The sequence below is a fragment of the Phycodurus eques genome, chromosome 4 (genome assembly GCF_024500275.1).
Source record: "Phycodurus eques isolate BA_2022a chromosome 4, UOR_Pequ_1.1, whole genome shotgun sequence".
NCBI lineage: Eukaryota > Metazoa > Chordata > Actinopteri > Syngnathiformes > Syngnathidae > Phycodurus > Phycodurus eques.
Window position 1 is genome coordinate 2,332,130 of NC_084528.1, and position 25,371 is coordinate 2,357,500.

The 25,371-nt window shown below is 44.1% G+C and overlaps 1 protein-coding gene across 5 annotated transcripts in view; it reads right to left on the minus strand.

Annotated features, from left to right (window-relative positions):
• The window catches only part of taf2 (TAF2 RNA polymerase II, TATA box binding protein (TBP)-associated factor), a 184,384-nt gene that overhangs the window by 51,710 nt on the left and 107,303 nt on the right, over positions 1 to 25,371 (minus strand). For all 5 annotated transcript variants that reach the window (XM_061673613.1, XM_061673614.1, XM_061673616.1 and 2 more), the window contains 4 exons: positions 22,934 to 23,043; positions 17,129 to 17,194; positions 5,723 to 5,849; positions 621 to 746 (listed from right to left, as the gene is read on the minus strand). In XM_061673613.1, the coding sequence (XP_061529597.1) occupies positions 621 to 746; positions 5,723 to 5,849; positions 17,129 to 17,194; positions 22,934 to 23,043 (429 nt within the window). The remainder of the gene's footprint in view (positions 1 to 620; positions 747 to 5,722; positions 5,850 to 17,128; positions 17,195 to 22,933; positions 23,044 to 25,371) is intronic.

The following is a 25,371-nucleotide window of genomic DNA, read 5'->3' on the forward strand; positions in this document are numbered from 1 at the left end:
GATGGGGACTTTGTATCGGTCCGTTGTGGTGAGGAAGGCGCTAAACCGAAAGGCGAAGAAGAGAAGAAGGAGCTCAGCCGAAAGCTCTCTATTTACCGGTCGATCTACGTTCCTACCCTCACCTATGGTCACGAGCTGTGGGTGGGAAAGAACAAGATCCCGGATACAAGCGGCCGAAATGAGTTTCCTCCGCACGGTGTCCGGGCTCTCCCTTAGAGATAGGGTGAGAAGCTCAGTCATCCGGGAGGGGCTCAGAGTAGAGCCGCTGCTCCTCCACATCAAGAGGAGCCAGATGAGGTGGCTGGGGCATCAGATTCAGATGCCTCCCGGACGCCTCCCTGGTGAGGTGTTCCGGGCACGTCCCACCAGCAGGAGACCCCGGGGACGCCCCAGGACACGCTGGAGAGACTACGTCTCTCAGCTTGCCTGGGAACGCCTCGGGATCCCCTCGGAAGAGGTGGAGGAAGTGGGTGTGGAGAGGGAAATCTGGGCTTCCCTGTTGAAGCTACTGCCCCCGCGACCCGACCTCGGATAAAATGGACGGTAGAAAATGGATGGATGGATGGATGGAATATCAAAATGTTTTAGATGACAGTGATATAAGGTAGAGTATCAGATACCTTCGCCAAACAGAAGCAGGCCTGCATGCGGACTTCGTAGAAACACTGTTCTTGTTCAAGGATGTCAGTGAGAGCCAGTCTGGAAGCAGGAGTTGGGAACGTTTCAAGAGCAGATATCGCCTCCTCCTAGCAAATAGGAAAAATGAAGCTAAACATCAGCAATGAAAAAAAAATATTTTTGTAGCAATAATATTCTTCAATTAACCTACCATCCATGTTTTGGGGATGTGGGAGGAAAACGGAGTACCCGGAGAAAACCCATGCAGGCATGGGGAAGAACATGCAAACTCCACACAGGCGAGGCCGGATTTGAACCCGCGTCCTCAGAGCTGTGAGGCAGATGTGCTAACCAGTTGATCACCGTGCCACCCTATATTATATTATATATCATATTATATTAATATTCATTAGTAATAATTAGTATATTAACTATTTCATGTTGTTCTGTCAGTTTTCATTCTACTGCTTTAACTGATGTTTTAGATTTTTGTTGTGGTATCGTTTCAGTCCTAGTATCTATCAAGCTATTTTTTATCCATGTATAGTATCGAAATCAGATTTTTGGTATCATGACACCACGACGAGTGACATAGGCTTGCTGTTGGTGGGCTGTGGCCTTTTCATGTAGATAGCTGGCTCCTGCGTTTCTGCTCTCCGGGGGTGGTGGCAGCAGCGGGTGGTGGTCTGATCTGCTTGGGGACTGGTCAGGGCGCTTTGTTGGGCTGGGGTATTGCCCTGGGTCCTGGGGAGTGGGTGGCGTCCCCGACTCGGTCCCCCACGGAATGGGTGCGATGACTCGGACCGCCCTTGCGGGTGGAGAGGCCGGGCCCGCCCTTCCTTGATGTGCCATCACAGCAACTCCATATACCAGTTCACTAACATGCCTGTGATATGGTGTTCATTCACTCATGAGTTCCATAGACACGCTATAGGCTTTAATTGCTTGTGCTGGGACCACTAACAACACAGGTTGTTATCAGGATATCAATTCACAGGTTCTTACAGGTGTTTAGACACTATAAAATCACTCCACCACACCACTCATCAGTAGCACTGCCTTATTTCCCACATACTGTCCAACCCTAACCTTCTTATGTCCTTTCTCATCTTGTCCTATTGGTTAGTTGTTACATGTCCTCACTGGGTGTCCCCCCCGTCCACAAATAAGAACACGCTGTTCCAACACAAAAGGCATACAGATCCACCATTCTGCATGGCCACGCAGCTGAAAAGGACAGGAAAAAAGAAAAAAACAGGCAGAATAGTGCACCATCTGCAATGATGCAGACACTGCATTGGTCTGTCGTAGAGCTGCAAGATAAAGCTCTTATCTAACAGTCGATCTAGCTTCCCTCCCTCCCTTATGGTCACAAGCTGACCATAAGAAAAGAAGATAACAGACAAGCGGCCAAAATGAGTTTACTCTGCAGGGTGTCCGGGTCTCCCTTGGCGATACGGTGAGAAGTTCAGGCATTTGGGAAGGGCTCAGAGCCGAAAACTGTAAACGCCGTAAACTGACGGAGTGGGGTCAGCCGATGATGAGGCGCATAGTGTGAAGAGGTTGCAAACTTTCTGCCGAATCAATCAATACAGACCTCCAAACTTTTGTGGCCTTAAGGTTAGCTCAAGGACACTGTGCAGAGAGGCTTCATGGAGTGGGTTTCCATGGCTGAGCAGTTGCATCCAAGCCATGGTCAAGGCAGGTAAGAGAATGATTTTATCAATATAGTGTATGTGGATGTCTGTATGGAATGTGGCTTGTTTGGCGGCGGCAGAGCTTCGAGGCAGAGAGATCTGTGTCGAACTATTTTTGAAGTATACTTGTACGATTAAGTCTTTTTTCCCCCCAGTCCAAGTGTAATGTGCTCCTGCCTCCTGGTTTTGGTGAAGTCGGAAAAAGTAAAAAAAACAAACACCCAAAACGACTTGCATTCATGTCCATGATGAATGTTTCAATAAACTTCACACTTGAAACTTCTCATTTAATCACATGATAATATAATAAAACAATATTTATTGTGGCTACCACTCTATCCATACTTTTAAGCCCTGAAATATATTTTTCGCCTTTTCATTTCTTTATGTACCAGTGAGAGTTGGGCATCGAGAATTGATTGGAACCGGGACTAACATTCCGGTTCTCCAGGAATCATTCAAATTAAAAAAATTCAGTTCCCAGTTTCGATGCCTACAGTCCGCCGACTCCGAACAAGAAAGTGGCGAAAACCAATGAAGAACGCGCACGAAGATGTGCTTCTGCCCAACAGCGGTGGCGTACAAAAGTGTCTTAACTTTGGTAAAATATATTACCAGTCGTCTCCGTGCAACACTTGGAATAAGATTATATTGTGCAAAGGAGGGTTTCACGATTTGGAGACGAGCGCCCTCCCATTCAGAGCCTCAGCCTACATTGCGCAGAACTTCAGTCAAGTCAAACTGGGTGAATGAAACAATAAAATAAGTCAATGCCAACATTGAAGCAGCTAAGTTAAACGGTGGGTTGCACATTTGCACTTTTAGCGTTCATTTTAGTCTTCACACCAACATAAGAGTCGATGACAGAATAACAACAAGCTGAACACTGAGCTAAAACTTCACCAAAGGTCAAACTAGCAACTTTATATCACATTTAATGGGGACAAAATTCACGTAAACGTCCTACAATATCCCAAACACTAACATTGAGCCTCAATGGTGGGTGGGTAGGTAAAGGAATCGTTTTATGGTATTTGGTTCCATTTACAGTGGTTAAGGAAAGTATTCAGACCCCCTTAAATTGTTCATTGTTTTATTGCAGCCATTTGCTAAGATCATTTTTCATTTGTTTCCCTCATTAATGTATACACAGCACCCCATATTGGCTTAAAAAACGGAACTGTTGAAATCTTTGCAGATTTATTTAAAAACTGAAATATCACACAACCATATGTATCAGACCCTTTGCTCGTATTTAGTAGTAGCACCCTTTTGAGCCAATACAGCCATGAGTCTTTTTGGGAATGATGCAACAAGTTTTTCACACCTGGATTTGGGGATCCTTTGTCCTTTCTCCTTCCCGATCCTCTCCAGTTTGTCAGGTTGGATGGTGAACGTTTGTGGACAGCCATTTTTAGGTCTTTCAAGAGATGCTCAATTGGGTTCAAGTCAGGGCTCTGGCTGGGCCATTCAAGAACAGTCACAGAGTTGTTCTGAAGCCACTCCGTTATTTTATCTGTGTGCTTAGGGTCATTGTTTTGTTGGAAGGTGAACCTTCGGCTCAGTCTGAGGTCCTGAGCACTCTGGAGAAGGTTTTACGTCCAGGAGATCCCTATACTTGGAAACATTCATCTTTCCTACGATTGCAACCAGTCGTCCTGTCCCTGCAGCTGAAAAACACCGCCACAGCATGATGTGGTCACCACCATGCTTCACTGTTGGGACTGTATTGGACAGGTGATGAGCAGTGCCTGGTTTTCTCCACACATACCGCTTAGAATTAAGGCCAAAAGGTTCTATCTTGGTCTCATCAGACAAGAGAATCTTATTTTTCACCATCCTGGAGTCCTTCAGGTGTTTTGTTTTTTTAGCAAACTCCATGCAGGCTTTCATGTGTCTTGCACCGAGGAGAGGCCTCCGTCGGGCCACTCTGCCATAAATCCCCTACTGGTGGAGGGCTGCAGTGATGGTCGACTTTCGAGAACCTTCTCCCATCTGCCAACTGCATCTCTGAAGCTCAGCCACAGTGATCTTTGGGTTCTTCTTGACCTCTCTCACCAAGGCTCTTCTCCCCCAATTGCTCAGTATTCCCGGACGGCCAGCTCTAGGAAGGATTCTGGTCGTCCCAAACGTCTTCCATTTAAGGATTATGGATGCCACTGTGGTCTTAGGAACCTTAAGTGTAGCAGAATTGTTTTGTAACCTTGCCCATATCTGTGCCTTGCCACAATTCTGTCTCTGAGCTCTTCAGGCAGTTCCTTTGACCTCATGATTCTCATTTGCTCTGACATGCACTGTGAGCTGTAAGGTCTTATATAGACACAAGTGTGGCTTTCCTAATCAAGTCCAATCAGTATAATCAAACACAGCTGGACTCCAGTGAAGGTGTAGAACCATCTCAAGGATGATCACAAGAAATGGACAGCACTCGAGTTAAATATATGAGTGTCACAGCAAAGGGTCTGAATACGTATGGCTGTGTGATATTTCAGTTTTGCTTTTTTAATAAAGATTTAAACAATTCAGTTTTTTTCTGTCAATATGAGGTGCTGTGTGTACATTAATGGAAAAAATTAACTTAAATGATGTTAGCAAATGGCTGCAATATAACAAAGAGTGAAACATTTAAGGGGGTTTGAATACTTTCCATGAACACTGTCTTACTCTATTTCTCTGCTTAGGTTTACTTTCTTTTTCAAAATTCACCGGTGTCCTGTGAAGTTACTTTTCGTGCCAAAATGCTGAGTTCTGTGGCATACCCTTCAAAATAAAAGGCTACAATCTTAAAACAGAAAGTCAAGTTAACACTTCCTCATATCAACCAATTCAAGTGATAAAACAGTTGCAAATAACTATTTTAACAATGCTATATTTAACTTTTAGCTGACAAATTAATAAATGAATATTAAGTCAATTGGGTTAGTTCCACACACATTGCCTTTTGGTTCATAGGTTTGATATTGATACTGGTTTTCAAGAACCCTGAGTCAAATGTTCATTTTAGTCTATGCTGCAGGCTGCCAAGAAAATGGATATTCATAATTTGGACAACGATTATTTAAACCATGCAAGTCTTTTTGACCCAGCCCCCTAAAATAATCGGAATTGACAATCGTTTGAAATCGAAATGAGGAATCGGAATTGGGACCGGAATCGCTCAAATTCAAATCATGCCCAACGCTCGTAACAGTAATCAAATCATGCCCAACGCTCGTAACAGTAACCTTTCAGTCCTGTCGCTAGTACCTCAATACCATTTTTTAATCCCTTCACCGACAGTACAACTCAAATGAAACTCACTTTTGAAAGACTTTTTGAACTTGTGTTTTGATCTAATCTACTGTTAAACACGATTTGCAAAATTTAAAACTAAAACCATTACCTGTGAGTATATTATATTAACTTACCTGCGCAACCACATCCCTTTCATAACGCAGCTGGTATTGCCACATGAAGTCGGCTTGCTCCAATTCTACCTTCCTCAAAATTGACATGTCTGGGTCAATCCGTATCCAGAGAAGAGGAGAGTCAGCACTTCATCAAAAAGAAGAGAAATGGACGCAAAGCATTTAAGTAGTGGTTTTAAAATTTCAGGTTATATGTTTAACTTCACCATTATTCCTTCCCCTACATACAGCAGTTTTGTGACGTTACATTCATAAAACATCTTATGTTGGGTGCATTGCTACAGCAACACCGCCACCTTCCGTCAGCAAACGTGCACAACACACCTTGTCACGATTTAAACTGACAACACATTACAGTAACCACAGTTAATTAACGGATCTCTTTTAAAAAGTGGAGTTTATTAATTAATTGCTTGTCTGTTTTTAATCCCTTTGGGTTTTCCTTTTTTAATTAAAAAAAAGAAAAACTTAATTTGATGAAAATGTTTCCGAAAAAAAGTTTTTTTGGGGGGGGGGGATTTTATATATATATATATTTTTTTTTAAATGTTTTTAATCATCATTATTTATTATTATTTTTTTCATTTTTATTTTTCTCTTTGAATCATTTGTTTTCTTCATGGCTTTTCCCTCGGCCCAAAGCCCACACCATTACTAGCCATACAAGCAATTAATTAATTCACAAGCCTTAATTATAAGTACATTTAACTTTTACTCAAAGTTAAATAAAACTTATGTGAATCAGCTGAAGTCCTAAATTGCTTCACCAATTGAATTGAATTGCAGTGATAGCCATCACACACCGTCTAATAAAGTTGCTTAACTAAATAATAACAAAAATGTATTTATCCAAACTAAATAAATTAATTGGTTAAATTAGTTTAAAATTTAGTCACCAAGCTGATTAGTTTCACTCCACCAAGTACCCTTCGCAACTATTTTATATCACCAATTAAATTGCCAACTCTCACGCAATTTAATTAAATCAAATAGATTTTGTGTGCATAGCTTCACGCCGTCAAAACTTTTGTGCGACTCAATCACTGCTTCTTTCTCAAACACCTTTAAAGTACGTGATAAACCCTCCCACCATAATTTGCGAATGAATTAGCTAAAGACTCACTCGACTGCGGCCTGACTGACTTGCACATGGTCCGCATTCCGACCCTTCCAAACGCGCCGCCAACTTTCTTGCGGCAGTATAAAATTCCGCTCGCCTCCTACAAGCCGGTACAAGAAAAAATTTACGCTAAGCTAGACAAAGGCATTATTCGGTTATGCAATAGCACCTACTCGGCACCTCTCTGGCGAGTTCTAAAACCGAATGGTAAATGCCGACCCACCATCGTCTATCGGAAATTAAACAATCAAATTCCCTTGTTACGCTGGCCTATGGCCCAGCTCGAACAAGAACTTCCTAAAGTGCGCAATGCTAAATTCTTCACCACTATCGATGGAGCCATTCCAGTGGGTCCCGCGGACCAACAAAAATTGTCTTTTTTTGCCAACAAACAATACAAATTCACCAGGTGTCCGTTTGTACCGGCATTCCAGATAACGAGCAACCCTTTATTGCTCAGTGACTGTTTTTTGTCAATGTCTTTATGTCTCAAAAGTGTTGAGTCTGTTGTCGTACTAGAGCAGCTCCAATTGCCGGAGACAAATTCCTTGTGTGTTTTTTGGACATACTTGGCAAATAAAGATGATTCTGATTCTGAACAGGGCCCGTCCCGATGCTGCAGCCAGGGGCAACCTTATCTACGTCGATGACAGCATGATGGGGATACCCTCGCTGGATGCCCACCTGGTGGAAATTGACCACGTGCTATCCCAACTTGCTGCCGCCGGGGCCAAAATCTCCCTCCTAAAGGGACAATGGTGCCATAAAAAAGTCAATCATGTTGGCCTCCTGATTGGCCCGAATGGCATTGAACCCCAATCTGGCCGCATTCAGGGCCTCCTAAACATAAGCGCCCCCACGAATGAGTCCAAACTTCACTGTTTTTTCTGTGTGTGCAATTATTCCCGGCAGCTTGACCGAGACAAGCGTGTCGTCGCCTTCTTCTTTTCCTTTCGGCTTGTCCCGTTAGGGGTCGCCACAGCGCGTCATCCTTTTCCATGTAAGCCTATCTCCTGCATCCTCCTCTCGAACACCAACTGCCATCATGTCTTCCCTCACGACATCCATCAACCTTCTCTTTGGTCTTCCTCTAGCTCTCTTGCCTGGCAGCTCCATCCTCATCATCCTTCTTCCAATATACTCACTATTTCTCCTCTGGACGTGTCCAAACCATTGAAGTCTGCTCTCTCTAACTTTGTCTCCAAAACATCGAACCTTGGCTGTCCCTCTGATGAGCTCATTTCTAATTTTATCCAACCTGGTCACTCCAAGAGCGAACCTCAACATCTTCATTTCCGCCACCTCCAGCTCTGCTTCCTGTTGTCTCTTCAGTGCCACTGTCTCTAATCCATACATCATGGCTGGCCTCACTACTGTTTTATAAACTTTGCCCTTCATCTTAGCAGAGACTCTTCTGTCACATAACACACCTGACACCTTCCTCCACCCGTTCCAACCTGCTTGGACCCATTTCTTCACTTCCTGACCACACTCACCATTGCTCTGGACGGTTGACCCCAAGTATTTAAAGTATTTAAAGTCCTCCACCCTTGCTATCTCTTCTCCCTGTAGCCTCATTCTTCCCCCACCACCCCTCTCATTCATGCACATATATTCTGTTTTACTTCGGCTAATCTTCATTCCTCTTCTTTCCAGTGCTTTCTAACTGTTCCTCCAGCTGCTCCCTGCTTTCACTGCAGATCACAATGTCATCTGCAAACATCATGGTCCATGGGGATTCCAGTCTAACCTCATCTGTCAGCCTATCCATCACCACTGCAAAAAGGAAGGGGCTCAGGGCTGATCCCTGATGCAGTCCCACGTCCACCTTAAATTCCTCTGTCACACCTACAGCACACCTCACCGCTGTTCTGCTGCCCTTGTACATGTCCTGTATTATTCTAACATACTTCTCTGCCACTCCAGACTTCCGCATGCAGTACCACAGTTCCTCTCTGGGTACTCTGTCATAGGCTTTCTTTAGATCTACAAAGACACAATGTAGCTCCTTATGACCTTCTCTGTACTTTTCCATCAACATCCTCAAGGCAAATAATGCATCTGTGGTACTCTTTCTAGGCATGAAACCATACTGTTGCTCGCAAATACTCACTTCTGTCCTGAGTCTAGCCTCCACTACTCTTTCCCATAACTTCATTGTGTGGCTCATCAACTTTATTCCTCTATAGTTGCCACAGCTCTGCACATCACCTTTGTTCTTAAAAATGGGCACCAGTACACTTTTCCTCCATTCGTCAGGCATCTTCTCACGCACTAGAATTCTATTGAACAAGCTGGTCAAAAACTCCACAGCCATCTCTCCTAGATGCTTCCATACCTCCACAGGAATGTCATCAGGACCAACTGCCTTTCCATTTTTCATTCTCTTTAATGCCTTTCTAACTTCCCCCTTACTAATCATTGCCACTTCCTGGTCCACCACACTTGCCTCTTCTACTCTCCCTTCTCTATAATTTTCCTCATTCATCAACTCCTCTAAGTATTCTTTCCATCTAGCAAGCACACTGCTGGCACCAGTCAACATATTTCCATCTCTATCCTTAATCACCCTAACCTGCTGCACATCCTTCCCATCTCTATCCCTCTGTCTGGCCAGCCTGTATAGATCCTTTTCTCCTTCTTTAGTGTCCAACCTGCCATACATGTCATCATATGCCTCTTGTTTTGCCTTTGCCACCGCTACCTTTGCCCTGTGTCGCATCTCAATGTATTTCTTTCGCCTCTCCTCGGTCCTCTCAGTGTCCCACTTCTTCTTAGCTAACCTTTTTCCTTGTATGATTTCCTGTACTGTGAGGTTCCACCACCAAGTCTCCTTCTCTCCTTTCCTGCCAGAAGATACACCAAGTACTCTCCTGCCTGCTTCTCTGATCACCTTGGCTGCAGTAGTCCAGTCTTCTGAAAGCTCCTGCCGTCCTCCGAGAGCCTGTATCACCTCTTCCCAAAAAGCTGCACAACACTCGTCCTGTCTCAGCTTCCACCACATGGTTCTCTTCTCTGCCTTTGTCTTCCTAATTTTCCTCCCCACCACCAGAGTCATCTTACACACCACCATCCTATACAGTTGGTAACCTCCTTCAGATTACATCGTCTGCACAAGATGTAATCCACCTGTGTGCTTCTACCGCCGCTCTTGTAGGTCACCCTATGTTTGTGCCTCTTCTGGAAAAAAGTGTTCACTACAGCCATTTGCATCCTTGTTGCAAAGTCTACCACCATCTGTCCCTCCAAGTTCCTTTCCTGGATGCCGTAATGACCCATCACTTCTTCATCACCCCTATTACCTTCACCAACATGTCCATTACAATCTGCACCAATTACGACTCTCTCTCTGTCTGGGATGCTCAGAACTACATCATCTAGCTCCTTCCAGAATTTCTCTTTCACCTCGAGGTCACATCCTACCTGTGGGGCATAGCCACTAATCACATTACACATAACACCCTCAATTTAAAATTTCAGCCTCATCACTCGATCTGATACTCTTTTCACCTCCAAGACATTCTTAGCCAACTCTTCTTTTAAAATAACCCCGACTCCATTTCTCTTCCCATCTACACCATGGTAAAATAATTTAAACCCAGCCCCTAAACTTCTAGCCTTACTGCCTTTCCACCTGGTCTCCTGGACACACAATATATCAACCTTTCTCTTAATCATCATTTCAACCAACTCCCGAGATTTTCCTGTCATAGTCCAATTGGCTCTCCGACTGTGACCCAAACCCAATCTATGCCGATGACATGATTGCCGACCAAGACCTTGCGGACTTGTGGCTAAAAAGGGACAAGCTGCGTCGAGTCAAAGGCCTACTTGTTTATGTCCCCGAGGAGCACTCCCTGCCCAGGTTTGTGGTCCCTCGCAGCCAAAGGGGGATGATGCTGACCTACGCCCATGACGCACCAACCACGGCATGTGTGGCCTGTATACTGCGCCAACCAATATACAGGCCACACATGTACAAATATGTAACAGCCTACATCAAAGGCTGCCTGGTATCCTGCCTATTTCAGCCAACCAACCCCAACCACAAAGCACCTCTCCAACAAAGAGGAGTTGCATTCCCGTGGTCTGACCTACAGATTGACTGGGTGGGACCAATGGTCAAATCCACACAAGGAAGTAAATACTTCCTCACTGTCACATGCGCATTCACCAAATGGATAGAATGCTTGCCCACACCAAACGACACGGCACAAACTCCCGCCTGCTTGCTGATGAACCACATGTTCTCCAGATATAGGTTGCCCTCTCGGATCAAGTCAGACAGGGGAACCCACGACACCAGCGAGGTAGTCCAAGAACTGTGGCGGCTCCTTGGGATCAAGTCCCAGTTGCACATCAGCCACCACCCAATGTCATCGGGGCAGGTCGAGCGCGCTAACCGCACAGTGATGAGTCTCTTAAAAAAATGTACCTCAAATCACAGAGACTGGGACATGAAACTCCCGTTGATATTGATGACCATCAAGGGCACCCCACACGAGTCCACAGGAGTGTCCCATTTCGAAATGATGCTGACCGGAAAGCGCATGATACTGCCTCTGCACTTGCTATACCAACCTGGTGAGGCCAACATAGCCACCGCCTATTCGACTCACCAATACATGACTGACCTACACGCCCATTTAAAGGTCACATTCGCCTTTGCCTACACGCCCATTTAAAGGCCACATCCGCCTTTGCCCAGCGACACCTGGAGAGAAGTGCAGAAGGCCAGAAGGCGTATTATGTCCAGAAAAGCTCAAAGGACGAACTCCAAATAGGGGACATGGTGTGGTATTACCTGTTTGCACAACCAGGCAACACTAACCAGAAAACCCTATGCCCCATATCTCGTATATTCCTTCCCCGTTGGGCGGGACCCTACGAGACCGTGGACAAACTCTCTCCAGTCGCGTACCAAATTTAAATGACTAAAGGCCGTGAAGGCACTCTGTTAGAGTGGCTTCATCGCAATCAAATAAAGAGACACCACTGTCCCATGGCCTTCAGTGAGGAACCACCGAGTTCCCCACTGGAACTCCGACCGGAAGTCAGTCCCAACGACAAGGGACCGGAAGCTCCGGCCCCACAGGGATGTTAAATCGACCCAACCTAGGGTTGTAACACCAAACGTGATCAAGACCTTGACCCGGCGTCGGACTTAAAACTGGTGGTCCTCAGAGGTTCAAACTCAAGGTTTGGAACCAATGGGTCTCAGTACCAGACCGACCCAAGCCAGTATAGTCACCTACCTGTTTTCCTGTTGTTGCCAGGGAAACATTATGCTGCTGCTGAGCCTCGCACTGCACCTGCTCCCCATTACAGCACAGCCTGAAATGATTTGGCCGGGGCCCACCTCCGGGATCGCTCTGAAAGACCAACCGGGGATGCTTAACACCAACTGTCGAACGCACACCCAAAAAGTGTTCGTCCGCCTCGAACCACGAGGTGTATTTGAAACACGTCGGGATGTCCACCAAAACTAGCTACGCGGGAGCCACGTGGTCTCACAACACTATCCACCATGCCGCCTTCGACACCACACACATGCTCCAGCAATTAGAAAAGTTTGCCGTCACTCAGGCCGACCTCAGTGGAATCCCCAGACGTTCATAGCGTTTTGCAGGGGGCTTACTTATGGCTGCCGCCTCCCTCGGCACATTGTTTGGCATAGGAACCTCCACGGTTAACGTCATCATCTTAAACACGGTTAAGAAACAAATTGGGGAGCTCCAAACCAAAATTCCTAACATTCGATGCAGCATGAAGAGACAAACCACGAATATCCAATCGTTAGGCCAGACACTTAAGGGCACTATCCTGGTCCTCAACACTCACAGTGTCATTCTGAGCCAAACTAGACAGAGCTTAAGTAAACTGCTGTCGGTAGTCCAAACGGATTATGCTCAGACACAGATTGTTACAACATTGATGAATCACATGCAACGTCTTTTCATCTTTCCTAAATCTTTTCATCCATAGACCACTTAGCATTGGGTAGAATCCCTCCGTACTTGGTTCCCCTGAGCTTAATCGAAAGCATCCTGTCTAAAGCTCTAGCAACCCCCATTAGCCCTGTCCAAACCCACTTGGCTTTTTCTCTCGGGAGTTCCACTGTCCTGTATGTCAACCCTGAGTTCTGAGAAGTAGCCTTCCTTGTTACTCTTCCAATTATCGACTCCCGCAACAGCTATCGCCTAAAAGACGTAATTAATGTTGGCATCTGGAAAAGCGAAACATACGTCCAAAACAGTACTCCCGCGGTAGTCGCCTATCACGATAGTAATCCTGGTCTGTATCTGGCGCCATATTTGCACGTGCATCCGCACCAAAGACATCCATTACCTGTGTCCCAGTAAGCCATTCATCCGAAATGTAGAGGATGAGATTTGTGGCCTGAAGCCCATGAAGGATGGGTCATGGTGTAGAGCAGAAGCTCCACCTTGCTACCAGGTTACAACTACTCACGCGGAAATTGTTGGGTCCAAGTGGCTATTCAACACGCCAGCCCTAAGCACAACGCTGAGTTACGACCACCACGACGAGACTCGCCTGCCAAATCAAACCATGTGGCTTGACGTCCCCAAAGATGCCATTTTGCATATTGAGGACGTCGACCTCTACCACCTGCCAGCCGAAAATTATGAGAACTTTTTCGGACAGTACAAATTGGAGGTTAATCCTGAGACGCTTACATAGATCCAGTTTGAAGGAACTCAGGCGATTGACATCACCCACATTGACAACACCCTCCGCACCATTAGCACTGAGGGCAGAACACCCGAGCTCCCGCTCATGCACTCCTGGTCCGCAGCAGACAACATCTTAATTGCCTTGGTCAGTCTCGGTTACTGCATGACTTTCGGCATCGCCTACCTGCTCTATCGAAAGACTCAGAATTTGCAGGGTCTTCTGAACCAGTGTCAAATGTGCAACCCAAAATCTTCCGTAGGAAAAGAACGACTGAACCCGAACCTAACCCGATACAGACAGAGGAGGATTTTTTTGATTACAGACAGAGGAGGATTATTTGATTGCGATGAACCCCCCTCCTTGACCTAAATTTTAGCTTCGCCCCTGCCCCGAATTACTGGTCTCACTGCCATCCCAATAAAACCACCTACACACATCCATCCACACACGTCAATCCTGACACCGACACCTATATACACATACTGCCTGACCTTAAGTAAGAAGTTGCCATGAACAACTGTTATAGCCATAAGGGGCGTGATATCCACTCAGGTTGTACTTTGCTAACTGCATTGTTGTGTGTGTTCCTGCCAACCTGTCCCATCTTCCAACGAGACATCGCCTAGATCCACCATCGAGCCGGATCAAGCCGACGTATGTAGCGGACACAGCAAGAAAAGATGACACCCAGCACCCTAGTCTCTGGCGAGACTCGTTCTTCCCACCGAGATTGACAACCACGGAGTGGCGAGACTCAACTTCACATACAGACGCTAAGTGAATCACCAGCCATAATCATAGAAGCAAGACAGAGACATTTGCTTTGGTATGCCGACGCGAAGTGAATTACCAGCACCCGTAGCATCAAAGCGGAGACCAAAGATACCTCCATCCATCCATTTTCTGAGCCGCTTCTCCTCACTAGGGTCGCGGGCGTGCTGGAGCCTATCCCAGCTATCATCGGGCAGGAGGCGGGGTACACCCTGAACTGGTTGCCAGCCTATCGCAGGGCACATACAAACAAACAACCATTCGCACTCACATTCACACCTATGGGCAATTTAGAGTTAGAAATCAACCTACAATAAATGTTTTTGGGATGTGGGAGGAAACTGGAGTACCCGGAGAAAACCCACGCATGCACGGGGAGAACATGCAAACTCCACACAGGCAGAGAACTGTGAGGCAGACGCTCTAACCAGTCGTCCACCGTGCCGCACCAAAGATACCTAGTTCGTACTATTAAAGAGGATGGGCGTGGGACAGTGCAAAGCGGGAAAATGGTCTCGTTATCTTAAATCCAATAATTTATATTTTATTCCACTGGTTTTAAACCACGAAATAATCCCAAAATGGAAAATTAACACTCAGAGGGGGTCCAGCTCCCCTTTTGCTCCCGAAGGTGGTGGGAAAGGAAGGAGGGAGGGGTAAAACCTCTCCTTTTGGCTCACTTCGGCCATAAAAGGGCTGGAACTATGCTCTCTGTGTCAGCTCGTCTCACCCAACCAACTTGCTGAAGACTGGCCCAGGCGATCTACTAAAAGTACAGATTAGTACATATTTGGGTTTAAATTAAACAAATGAATTAAGGAATCCCCAGCTATATGCATTCACTACACGCTCATTCTACCAATCTCACATCACAAGTAAGTTTGCTTTGTACTTGGTTTGTTTTGTGTTTTTCTGTGTCGTTTCCCTGTAGATTCCCCATGTTAGATCATAAAATTTTCCATAAAATTCACTACCTGCATTGTTGTGTGTGTTTGGCCGTCTACAACTCTTATCAAAAGTTCATCCAGTCTAGAACTCTTACCAAAATTTAGCAACCTTCAGATTATGAGACTGATAACAAGGTTTCTCGTCACTTTTCCTAAATTTTATCCACATAAAAAGCGACATGGTGCCCTTTCAAGCTAAAAAAAATGTAAATTACGATAAACCGGAAGTAACGCAGGCATTGCTTCCAGCTCATTCTTTTCTCCTAAATTAATTACATTTTTATTTGACCCATATACGCTACAATACTATCAACCAGGTTACAAATTGCTAGAGGACTCTGCATCTTTTTGCACAATTGTTTTTTGTCAATGTCTTTATGTCCCCAAAGTGTTCTGTAAATTGACTGTTTGTTGTACTAGAGCGGCTCCAACTACCGGAGACAAATTCCTTGTGTGTTTTGGACATACTTGGCAAATAAAGATGATTCTGATTCTGATTCTGACTTAAGGATAATAAAGTCAATGAGCCTCATTCACTAATTGAATGCGTAGAAATGTTCTCACTCTGCACACAAGTTGAACGTAAAGCAAAATCGTCAGATTCATGACACGTGCGTCCTGGCCAATTTTCCTCACACCACCGTGCTTATGTGAGTAAATGAGAACTGATTTTAAATTAGGATTTTATGCCCGCAGGCTGCAATCTCCATAAGCAGCGCCCCTATTTCCCTGTAAAAAGGCATTCGTTTGACGCATCTCAGCCAGTGCGTGGCGGTTTAGTCACAATTACGGCTCCAAAACTTTCTCAACTTTCTTAAAATGTTGGTATCATCGGAAAGCTTGCTAAACACAGAAACCGAAAACATGTAGAAATTATGTTCATCGTTTTTAATAAATTCCTAAATTGAATTAGAGAATGTGGCACAAAATATATTGTGGCGGTGTGTCTGCAAATCAATCAATTTACATCACATAAACATCACAAAAATATATAAATCAGATTATCATAGGGATTAGACAGAATGATGATGGCCCTGGAAAAACTACGAAATGCGAGCGGTCTGATCACATTTTCTGCTCGTTGAGTGACATCGACTGCACGCAGACAGCTGCAGCGATGGACACACACATTAATGCACGTAATGTACAATCATTGGAACGGAACAAGGCTAAAAGTGATGAGAGGTGTCATTTTCACAGTTATTTATTAAAGTCAACTCATTGGCAAAGTCCTGGTTCAAGTTATCATTAAGGTTATTATTATTATTATAAATTACTGTAGTTCCAATACGTTGTGCATTTTGGGTAAAAGATGTCAGTTTGACTTTTTCACAAAAGTTGATCACGGTTTATTTGTCCGTACGCATTGTCTGAGGAGATAAATTTGTTTGCAGAGAACAAATAAAAACAAGTACGAACATATTGATGAATCACAAATTTGTGCGTCTACGCACGATTAAAGCACAAATCTGTGCGTACGCACGGTTAGTGAATGAGGCCCAATGTTTCAGAGTGACGCTCACAAAGCCCTAATATGGCAGATAATCACAGCACACTTAATTCATCCTGACGTTTAAAACTATGGGTAAATAAGAATATTCAGTTTACTTCGGATGGAAATGTTTTTTTTTTTCAGCTGTGAAAGCAGCTGAACAACACAAGTGCTGGAAGGACAAGTTTGAGTCCTCACCAGCAGAGTTTGAAAAGGTGAAACAGGTTCTAGCTGCGACCCTTTCATTTGAACGTCAGAAGAAATTTCGTTGAGAATTGGCTTGAGTTGACAAGAAATCTCTTGATGTGTCTGTCAGTCTTTTCTCTTGCACTTAACTATTTTGGAAAAGCAAAAGGCATTTTCTGTAAAAATTGTCTTACTCCATGGCTGATAAATCCATGTCCACTTCCTCTCCATTCATCAGAGGAATCTTCTTTTTCTTGTTTCTATGGAAAAAACAAAAAAAAAACATAAAACATTGACCACCAAATAAGACAGATTTTACATGGTATTTGCTGCATCCCTTTACAAGGTTCTAACTCCTTTATTCACACAGATTACAGTTTTTCATCTGCCAAAGTGACTGCTGGATTTGTTTATTTTTACACCTACACCCACCTACACCTGTCTCGTTACAACTGATCTGTAAATGAGCCCAGACAGGAAAAACAGAGCTGTGATATTGTCAATCCGACCGTCAGATTCCCAGAGTCATCACTGATGACAAGTGAGGGAAATCAGTTACTGGTGTGTCCGTTGAATTAAAAACACAAATAATACAAAAATAAATACAAATAAAGTTGCGAATTGAATCAGTTGACAAGTGCAATATGCAATGAGCTCCAGAAAACAAACCAAAAAAAATATTTGTGATAAGGAAACCAGGTGATTAGACCATTGGGAATTCAAGCCAATGGTTGAATGGTGGTTGAATTTTGTTGACAAAGTTATCTGTTACCGATACAGTGATTCCCAACTGGTGGGTCGCGGATCCATTTTGGGTGGGTCGCAGACACCTCGTACAAAATTACATGTATTCCTATTCTGATTTTTTATTTTTTTTGGTACAGTACAGAGGTGTACTAAATTCCCACATGGAACATATTAGGTAAGTGACAGGAAATGCTACTGACTTTTGCTCTAGTCACTAGTTAACTCGTAAACAAGTACGATATTGCAACTCAGCTTCTGGCTCGCGGGCGTCTTGGCTAGCAATACGCTTTTGGCAGTATGTACAACTAATTTGAAATGGCGTTTAAAAATACAATATACTGTACATGTTTTCATAGGCCATTTTCTAAAAAATATTTAAAAAAAATAAAAAATAATTTTTAAAAAATATCGCAATAATAGGAAAATATGGATCCCGGGGTGACAGAGAAAAGAAACGATCTGCTGACGATCCAAAACACAAGCTCATCGGTGAAGGTAATGCCATGGCTTGGGCTTGCATGGCTCCTTCTGGAATGAGCTCACTCATCTTTATTGATGATTTAACCCATGATAGTCGCAGTAGAATGAATTCTGAAGTCCACAAAACAATTTTGTTTGTCAATTTACAGAAAAATGCATCCAAACTAATGGGGAGAAGCTTCATCATGCAACAAGACAATGACCTAAAACACACTGCCAACACAACAAAGGACTTCATCTGGGGGGAAAAAGTGGAAGGTCTTAGACTGGCCAAGTCAATTACCGGACCTTAACTGCAGGAAAGGCCTGGAAAAGTCTGGTGAAGTCAATGGGTCACAGGCTTGATGCAGTTATTCCAAGTAAGGGTTATGCCACCAAATATTAAACGTTATTCACTTTAAGTTAATTAAATAATGTCGAGTCCAATAATTTTGCTCACTTGAAAAACAAACTATGCGCTGTCCTGAGATGTTTAACACATCTAGATGTAAATACCATGAATTTACAGCTGGAATTCATTTGTCTCGTTCATCTTTTGATCTGAAACCCAAATGTCTTCAGTATCCAACAAAAACAAAGGAATTGACCTTGCCGTTCCTATACTTTTGGAGGGGACTGTATGTCTCTTTTCAGACATACATATAGTGCAGACAAAATGGGACGGTGAGAACAACAACTAGTGCAAAGGTAATGGGAATAAGTACATGTGCTTAAGTGCAGTTTGATTTAATGGCGTTTGAGTCCTGTGTAGATATCCTTCAGGTGAGAGAGAGGTGGATGGAGAGGCCTTGACCTTGCCGTTCCAATACATTTGGAGCGTATCCCGCCTGACTGGTCGGCAATCAATTACAGGCACATATAGAGAACCATTCATATGGGCAATTTAGACTCTTTAATTAACCCCAAAATTGTTTTGTCTGAAGTGGGAGGAACTCTGAGTACCCAGAAAAAAACACAAAAGGAGGAAGAGGGATACAGTAATCCCTCACCTATCACCCATCAGTCCACCTATTGCAGATTTTTAAAATCACATTGTTGATAATTCGCCTTAGCATGGGATTTATTGATTAAAATACTTTAATCGTCATGGAACAATAAGCATTTTCTATCCAAAAAACAAAACAAAACATGAAAATTCATTAAAACATTACAAAGAATAATATACCTAAACAGTACAAAAGCTTAGTCAGCTGCGTACTGAGATTTCTGAGTCTCTTGGAATACATACCTTCGACGTGTGGGTGGGGGCACGTAGGGGCGGGGGAGCTGAGAGAGAATTTATTGACAGTGTACGTCTCACAGTAACGTTTAGATTCTTTTTCAATAAATTTGAGATAAATAGACTAACATCTCGTCGTGCATCATTGGAAGACATGACAATACTTTATTTCCTACGATGCCACCCAAACAGGGTATCAGGCAATTAGTGGCAGAGGAAGATGCGACCAGTCGCAGGTAACTAGCAGAAAATATGGAACTTGTTGACCTGTTTAAATAAGGGAGATGTTTTGCGCCTGTCGGCAGCCATTAGAATTGAGTTGAATTTTTGGTCCGGTACAAAAAGAAGAACATAAAAAAATACCAGGGTGACCGATGTAATGTTCTTCCAAGCTGTGCCGTGCATTCAAAATACACAACTTAAAAGGTGAGTACCTTTATTTAAAATGTTATTTATTTATTGCGTTTGTTTAAGAGTACAGGAAATGTTTATGAGTATGGTCGAGGTTAAATGTGTGGGCAAGATTAATAAATGCGGGATTGGGGCGATTCATACATCTTATAAATAAATAAATAGATTTACAAGATGGCGCCAACCAGTGTGGTCGTCTCGGTTGCGAGCTCTCTAGTATTGTTTTTGTTTTTTGTTCATCTTTGGAGACATTACACGACTCACTTACACAAGGGGAGACTTGCTAACCATAAAGGAGGCTACTCCGGACTTTCTTTCACCAACTTTCGCAAATCCGCTCAGCTACTCACCGAAGCAGCGACCGCGGTCCTCGGCGCATGGAAACGGAGGCGACGCCACAGAGGGAAGCGAGCTGGCATCCAGGTGAAACTCCGCAAGAGAAGGTACAAATTGGTGTTTCCGTCCATCCACCTCGCGAATGTGCTCCCAACCCAACAAAATGGACGAGCTTCATCTTCTGATAAAGACCAGTAAAGACTTAGGACGTTGCGCCGCCATGTGCTTTACGGAGACTTGGCTTTGTGAGCCTGTACCCGATGGCGGCGTCATGCTTTCGGGTTTTAATTTTCACCGAGCAGACCGCATCATCGGGGAAAACAAAAGGCGGCGGGATATGCTTCTATATCAATGAAAAATGGTGTACGGACGTCACGGAGCTCAGCAAACACTGCAGCCCGCATTTGGAGTCGCTGTTTTTGAACTGTAAGCCATTCTACTTGGCGCGTGAATTTGCATCATTCATCCTGGCTGCCGTTTACATTCCGCCTCAAGCTAACACGACCGCCGCACTGCTAACGCTCGCCGAACAAGTGAACGAAATTGAAAAAAAAACACCCGGACTAACCCCTCATTATTCTCAGGGACTTTAACAAAGCTAAACTCAACCATGAACTCCCTAAATACAAGCAGCACATCGACTGTCCCACCAGGGAAAATAACATTTTGGACCACTGCTATACGAGGCTAAATAACACATACAGTGCCAAACCTCATGCAGCACTGGGCTCGTCCGATCACTGCTTAATTCACTTAATACCGACGTACAAGCAAGAACTTAAATGTGCGAAGCCTACAGTGAAAACAGTGAAAAAGTGGTCCAATGAAGCAAAGCTGTTTAGCTGCACAGACTGGAGTGTCTTAGAAAATTCAGCTGGCAGCCTGGATGAATACGGACACTGTCACATCCTATATCAGTTTCTGTGAAGATGTGTGTGTACCAACAAATTCATTTCGCACATTCAACAATAACAAGCCGTGGTTCACTGCCAAACTTAAGCAGCTTCACCAACCCAAGGAGGATGCATATCATAGCGGGGACAGGGCCCTGTATAATCGAGCTAGAAACCAGTTCGTGGACTTCAGCTCAGCGTTCAACACCATCATCCCTGAACTCCTTTCATCCAAGCTTCTCCAGCTCACTGTCTCACCTTCCATCTGCCAGTGGATTTACAGCTTCCTGATGGGCAGGACACAGCAGGTGAGGCTGGGGGAGGCCACCTCATCCACACACACCATCAGCACTGGGGCACTCCAAGGTTGTGTCCTCTCTCTGCTGCTCTTCTCTCTCTACACGAACGACTGCACCTCAACGCACCTGGCTGTCAAACTCCTGAAGTTTGTAGATGACACCACTGTCATCGGCCTCATCAAGGACTGCGACGAGTCTGCATATCGACAGGAAGTGGAGCGGCTCGAGCTGAGGTGCGGCCAACACAACCTGGAGCTGAACACGCTCAAGACTGTAGAGATGATCATGGACTTCAGGAGGCATCCTTCGCCACAGCTACCCCTCACGTTGTCCAGCTGCCTTGTGTCAACCGTCAAGACCTTCAAGTTCCCGGGAATTACATTCTCTCAGGACATGAAGTGGGTGGCCAACATCAACTCCGTCCTCAAAAAGGCCCAGCAGAGGATGTACTTCCTGTGGCTTTTGAGAAAGCACGGCCTGCCACAGGCGCTGCTGAGGCAGTTGTACACAGCGATCATCGAATCAGTCCTGTGTTCTTCCATCACAGTCTGGTTTGGTGCTGCTACAAAAAAGGACAAACTCCGACTGCAACGGACAATCAAAACTGCTGAAAGGATTGTCGGTACCCACCTACCCACCCTTGAGGACTTGCACGCTGCCAGAACTAAGACGCAAAATCCTCTCAGACCCTCCACATCCCGGTCACCAGCTCTTCCAGCACCTTCCCTCAGGTAGGCGCTACCGATCAATGTAAACTAGAACTAGCAGACATTCCAACAGCTTCTTCCCTCTTTCAATCAACATATTAAACACCTAATCTACAATTCTATTACAACATGAGTTTGTTGTCACATTTCTGTGGCGCCAATTATACATGACTCGTGCCCTCACTGTAGTAGTCTCACCACGCTGCACGATTTGCATATCTGTTGCTGACCAATACTGGCCACTCATGCCAGAGCAGCATTTGCTACATTTGCACACTGATTGAGTAGTATCTGCAAGATTTGCACAATCAACATTTTCCCAGATTATCGCACTACTCGCTTGAAGTCTCGGCGCCCTTTGCACAGTGGTCATTGCACTGGACTATTGCAATATTAGTCTTTCGAACTGCTCTAAGTGCTAGAGGACTCTGCATCTTTTTGCAAAAATGTCAAAAATAAATAAATAAATAAATAAATGTACCAGGCATTACCAGATAACTAGCATCCCTTTATTGCTCAGTTGCTCAGTTTGTCAATGTCTTAATGTCTCAAAAGTGTTCTCTGTCAATTGACTGTCTGTTGTCGTACTAGAGCGGCTTCAACTCTCGGAGACAAATTCCTTGTGTTTTTTGGACATACTTGGCAAATAAAGATGATTCTGATGATTCTGATAAATAACTAAATAGCCGTCACATAGCTGATTTCACCTATTGCGGGAGATCACAGTAAATTGTAAAATACACACAGGGAATTTCCAACTGAGACTTCAACCTAGCATGACTGTCAGGAAGCCGTTATATTGCCAGGCTGCCGTTTCCAAAATCAAACGTTCTGTAGTTAAAATGAAAAATTATAACGAACAATTTCATTGTAACTCTGGTTATTTTTGGTTGATGTTTTACAGCACCTTCGGCTCTTGGAGTGACATGGAATATCATGTTTGAGGCTGCTCTCCTCTATCTGCAAGGTATGGTTGAATGATCCATCTAGTTCCTGCACCGTCACCTTGATGGGACCCTGCAGCATAGACAAACATTTGAGAAGACAGTGTACTGTATGAATCAACACACTATTGTAAAAGGTCATTTCATTAGGACTATAAAATGATACATAGCATTGTTGTACCAGGTACAGGGTACAAGGTACCAATAGTGGACTTCTTTTATGGACCTTGAGTTCTTTCCATCGATTTTCGATTGGATTCAAGTCAGGTGATTGACTGGGCCATTCAAGCAACTTAATTTTTTTTCTTTGAAACCCATTGAGCGTTTCTTTGGCAGTATGTTTTGGATCATTATCCTGATGAAATGTTCACTGTCGTTTTATTTTCATCATCCTCGTAGATGGCAGCAGACCTTTGTTAATAATGTCTCGGTACATTTGCCCATTCATCCTTCTTTCAATAATGTGAAGTTTACCAGTACCATTTTCTGCTCAGCTGCCCCACACCATCATGTTCCCATCTCCGAACTTCACTATTGGTATGGTGTTTTTAGGGTGATGTGCAGTGCCATGTCTCCTCCAAACGTGGTGTGCATTATGGCATCCAAACAGTTACATTTTGCTCTCATCAGACTAGACTACATTTTCCAGTATTTAACTGACTTGTCCAAATGTTGTTCAGCAAACTTTAAACGAGCTTTGAGGCAAATCTATGGCAGTATGATTGCCTGTCCACTTAAATATAGCCCCCACCGTGCTAAATGGAACCTTCAGAAGCTTAGATATGCACCTGTAACCAATGCCATTGTTATGTTCGTCTCGAGACAACTTTTTCTCTTACCCATCATGAGATGTGTCTTGACTCACACGTTGGCAATGAGACCTTTTTGTCGGCCATCAATTAGGACTGAACCAGCTGATATTCATTTCCACTGACAAGGGGCTGGATTGCTCTTTGATTATTGATAGATTTTAGGTGTTGTCTTGGCTTTCCATGCTTTGTTGCACCTCCCTTTCTTCATGTTTTCAATACTTTTTTCCTGTGTTATTTCACATTTTTACACACAACAATTTATGATCTCATTTGTACTACTTTCTTGGTATGTATGAATGACTCGGGTTGTTCCCAACATCTGGTGAAAATGTGATGTCAATATAACCTTTAGAAATATATTTAGTGAGAAAAACTGTGACGTATTAAATACTTACTTCAGCCGCTGTGTCTGTGTATACAGTCACAGAGTTGTTCTGAAGCCACTCCTTTGGTATTTTACCTGTGTGCTTAGGGTCATTGTCTTTTTTAAGGTGAACCTTCAGCCCAGTCTGAGGTTCTGGGCACTCTGGAGAAGGTTTACGTCCAGGATATCTCTGTACCTGGCCGGATTCATCTTTTCTTCGATTGCAACCAGTCGTCCTGTCCCTGCAGCTGAAAAACACCCCCACAGCATGATGCTGCCACCACCATGTTTCACTGTTGGGACTGTATTGGACAGGTGATGAGCAGTGCCTGGTTTTCTCCACACGCCACTTAGAATTAAGGCCAGCAATTTCTATCTTGGTCTCATCAGACCAGAGAATCTTATTTCTCACCATCTTGGAGTCCTTCAGGTGTTTTTTTAGCAAGCTCCATGTGGGTTTTCATGCATCTTGCACTGAGGAGAGGCTTCCGTCGGGCCACTCTGCTACAAAGTCCCGACTGGTGGGGGGCTGCAGTGATGGTTGACTTTCTAGAACTTTCTCCCATCTCGCGACTGCATCGCTGGAGCTCAGCCACAGTAATCTTTGGGTTCTTCTTTACATCTCTATCCAAAGCTCTTCTCCCCCAATTGCTGAGTTTGGCCGGACGGCGAGCTCGAGGAAGGGTTCTGATCGTCCCAAACGTCTTCAATTTCAGGATTATGGAGGCCACTGTGGTCTTAGGAACTGTGGTCTTTTTGTAACCTTGGCCAGATCTGTGCCTTGCCACAATTCTGTCTCTGAGCTCTTCAGGCAGTTCCTTTGACCTCATGATTCTCATTTGCTCTGACATGCACTGTGAGCTGTAAGGTCTTATACAGACAGGTGTGTGGCTTTCATAATCAAGTCCAATCAGTATAATCAAACACAGCTGGACTCTAATGAAGTTGTAGAACAATTTTTAAGGATGAACAGAAGAAATGAACAGCACCTTAAATAGAGTTAAATATGAGTGTCACAGCAAAGGATCTGAATACTCATGGTTGATATTTCAGTTTTCCTTTTTTAATAAATCAGCAAACATTGAAACAATTAAGTTTTTTTTCTGGCAATATGGGGTGCTGTGTGTACATTAATGAGGGAAAAAATGAACTTAAATGATTTTCGCAAAGGGCTGCAATATAACAAAGAGTGAAAACTTTAAGGGGGTCTGACTACTTTCCGTAT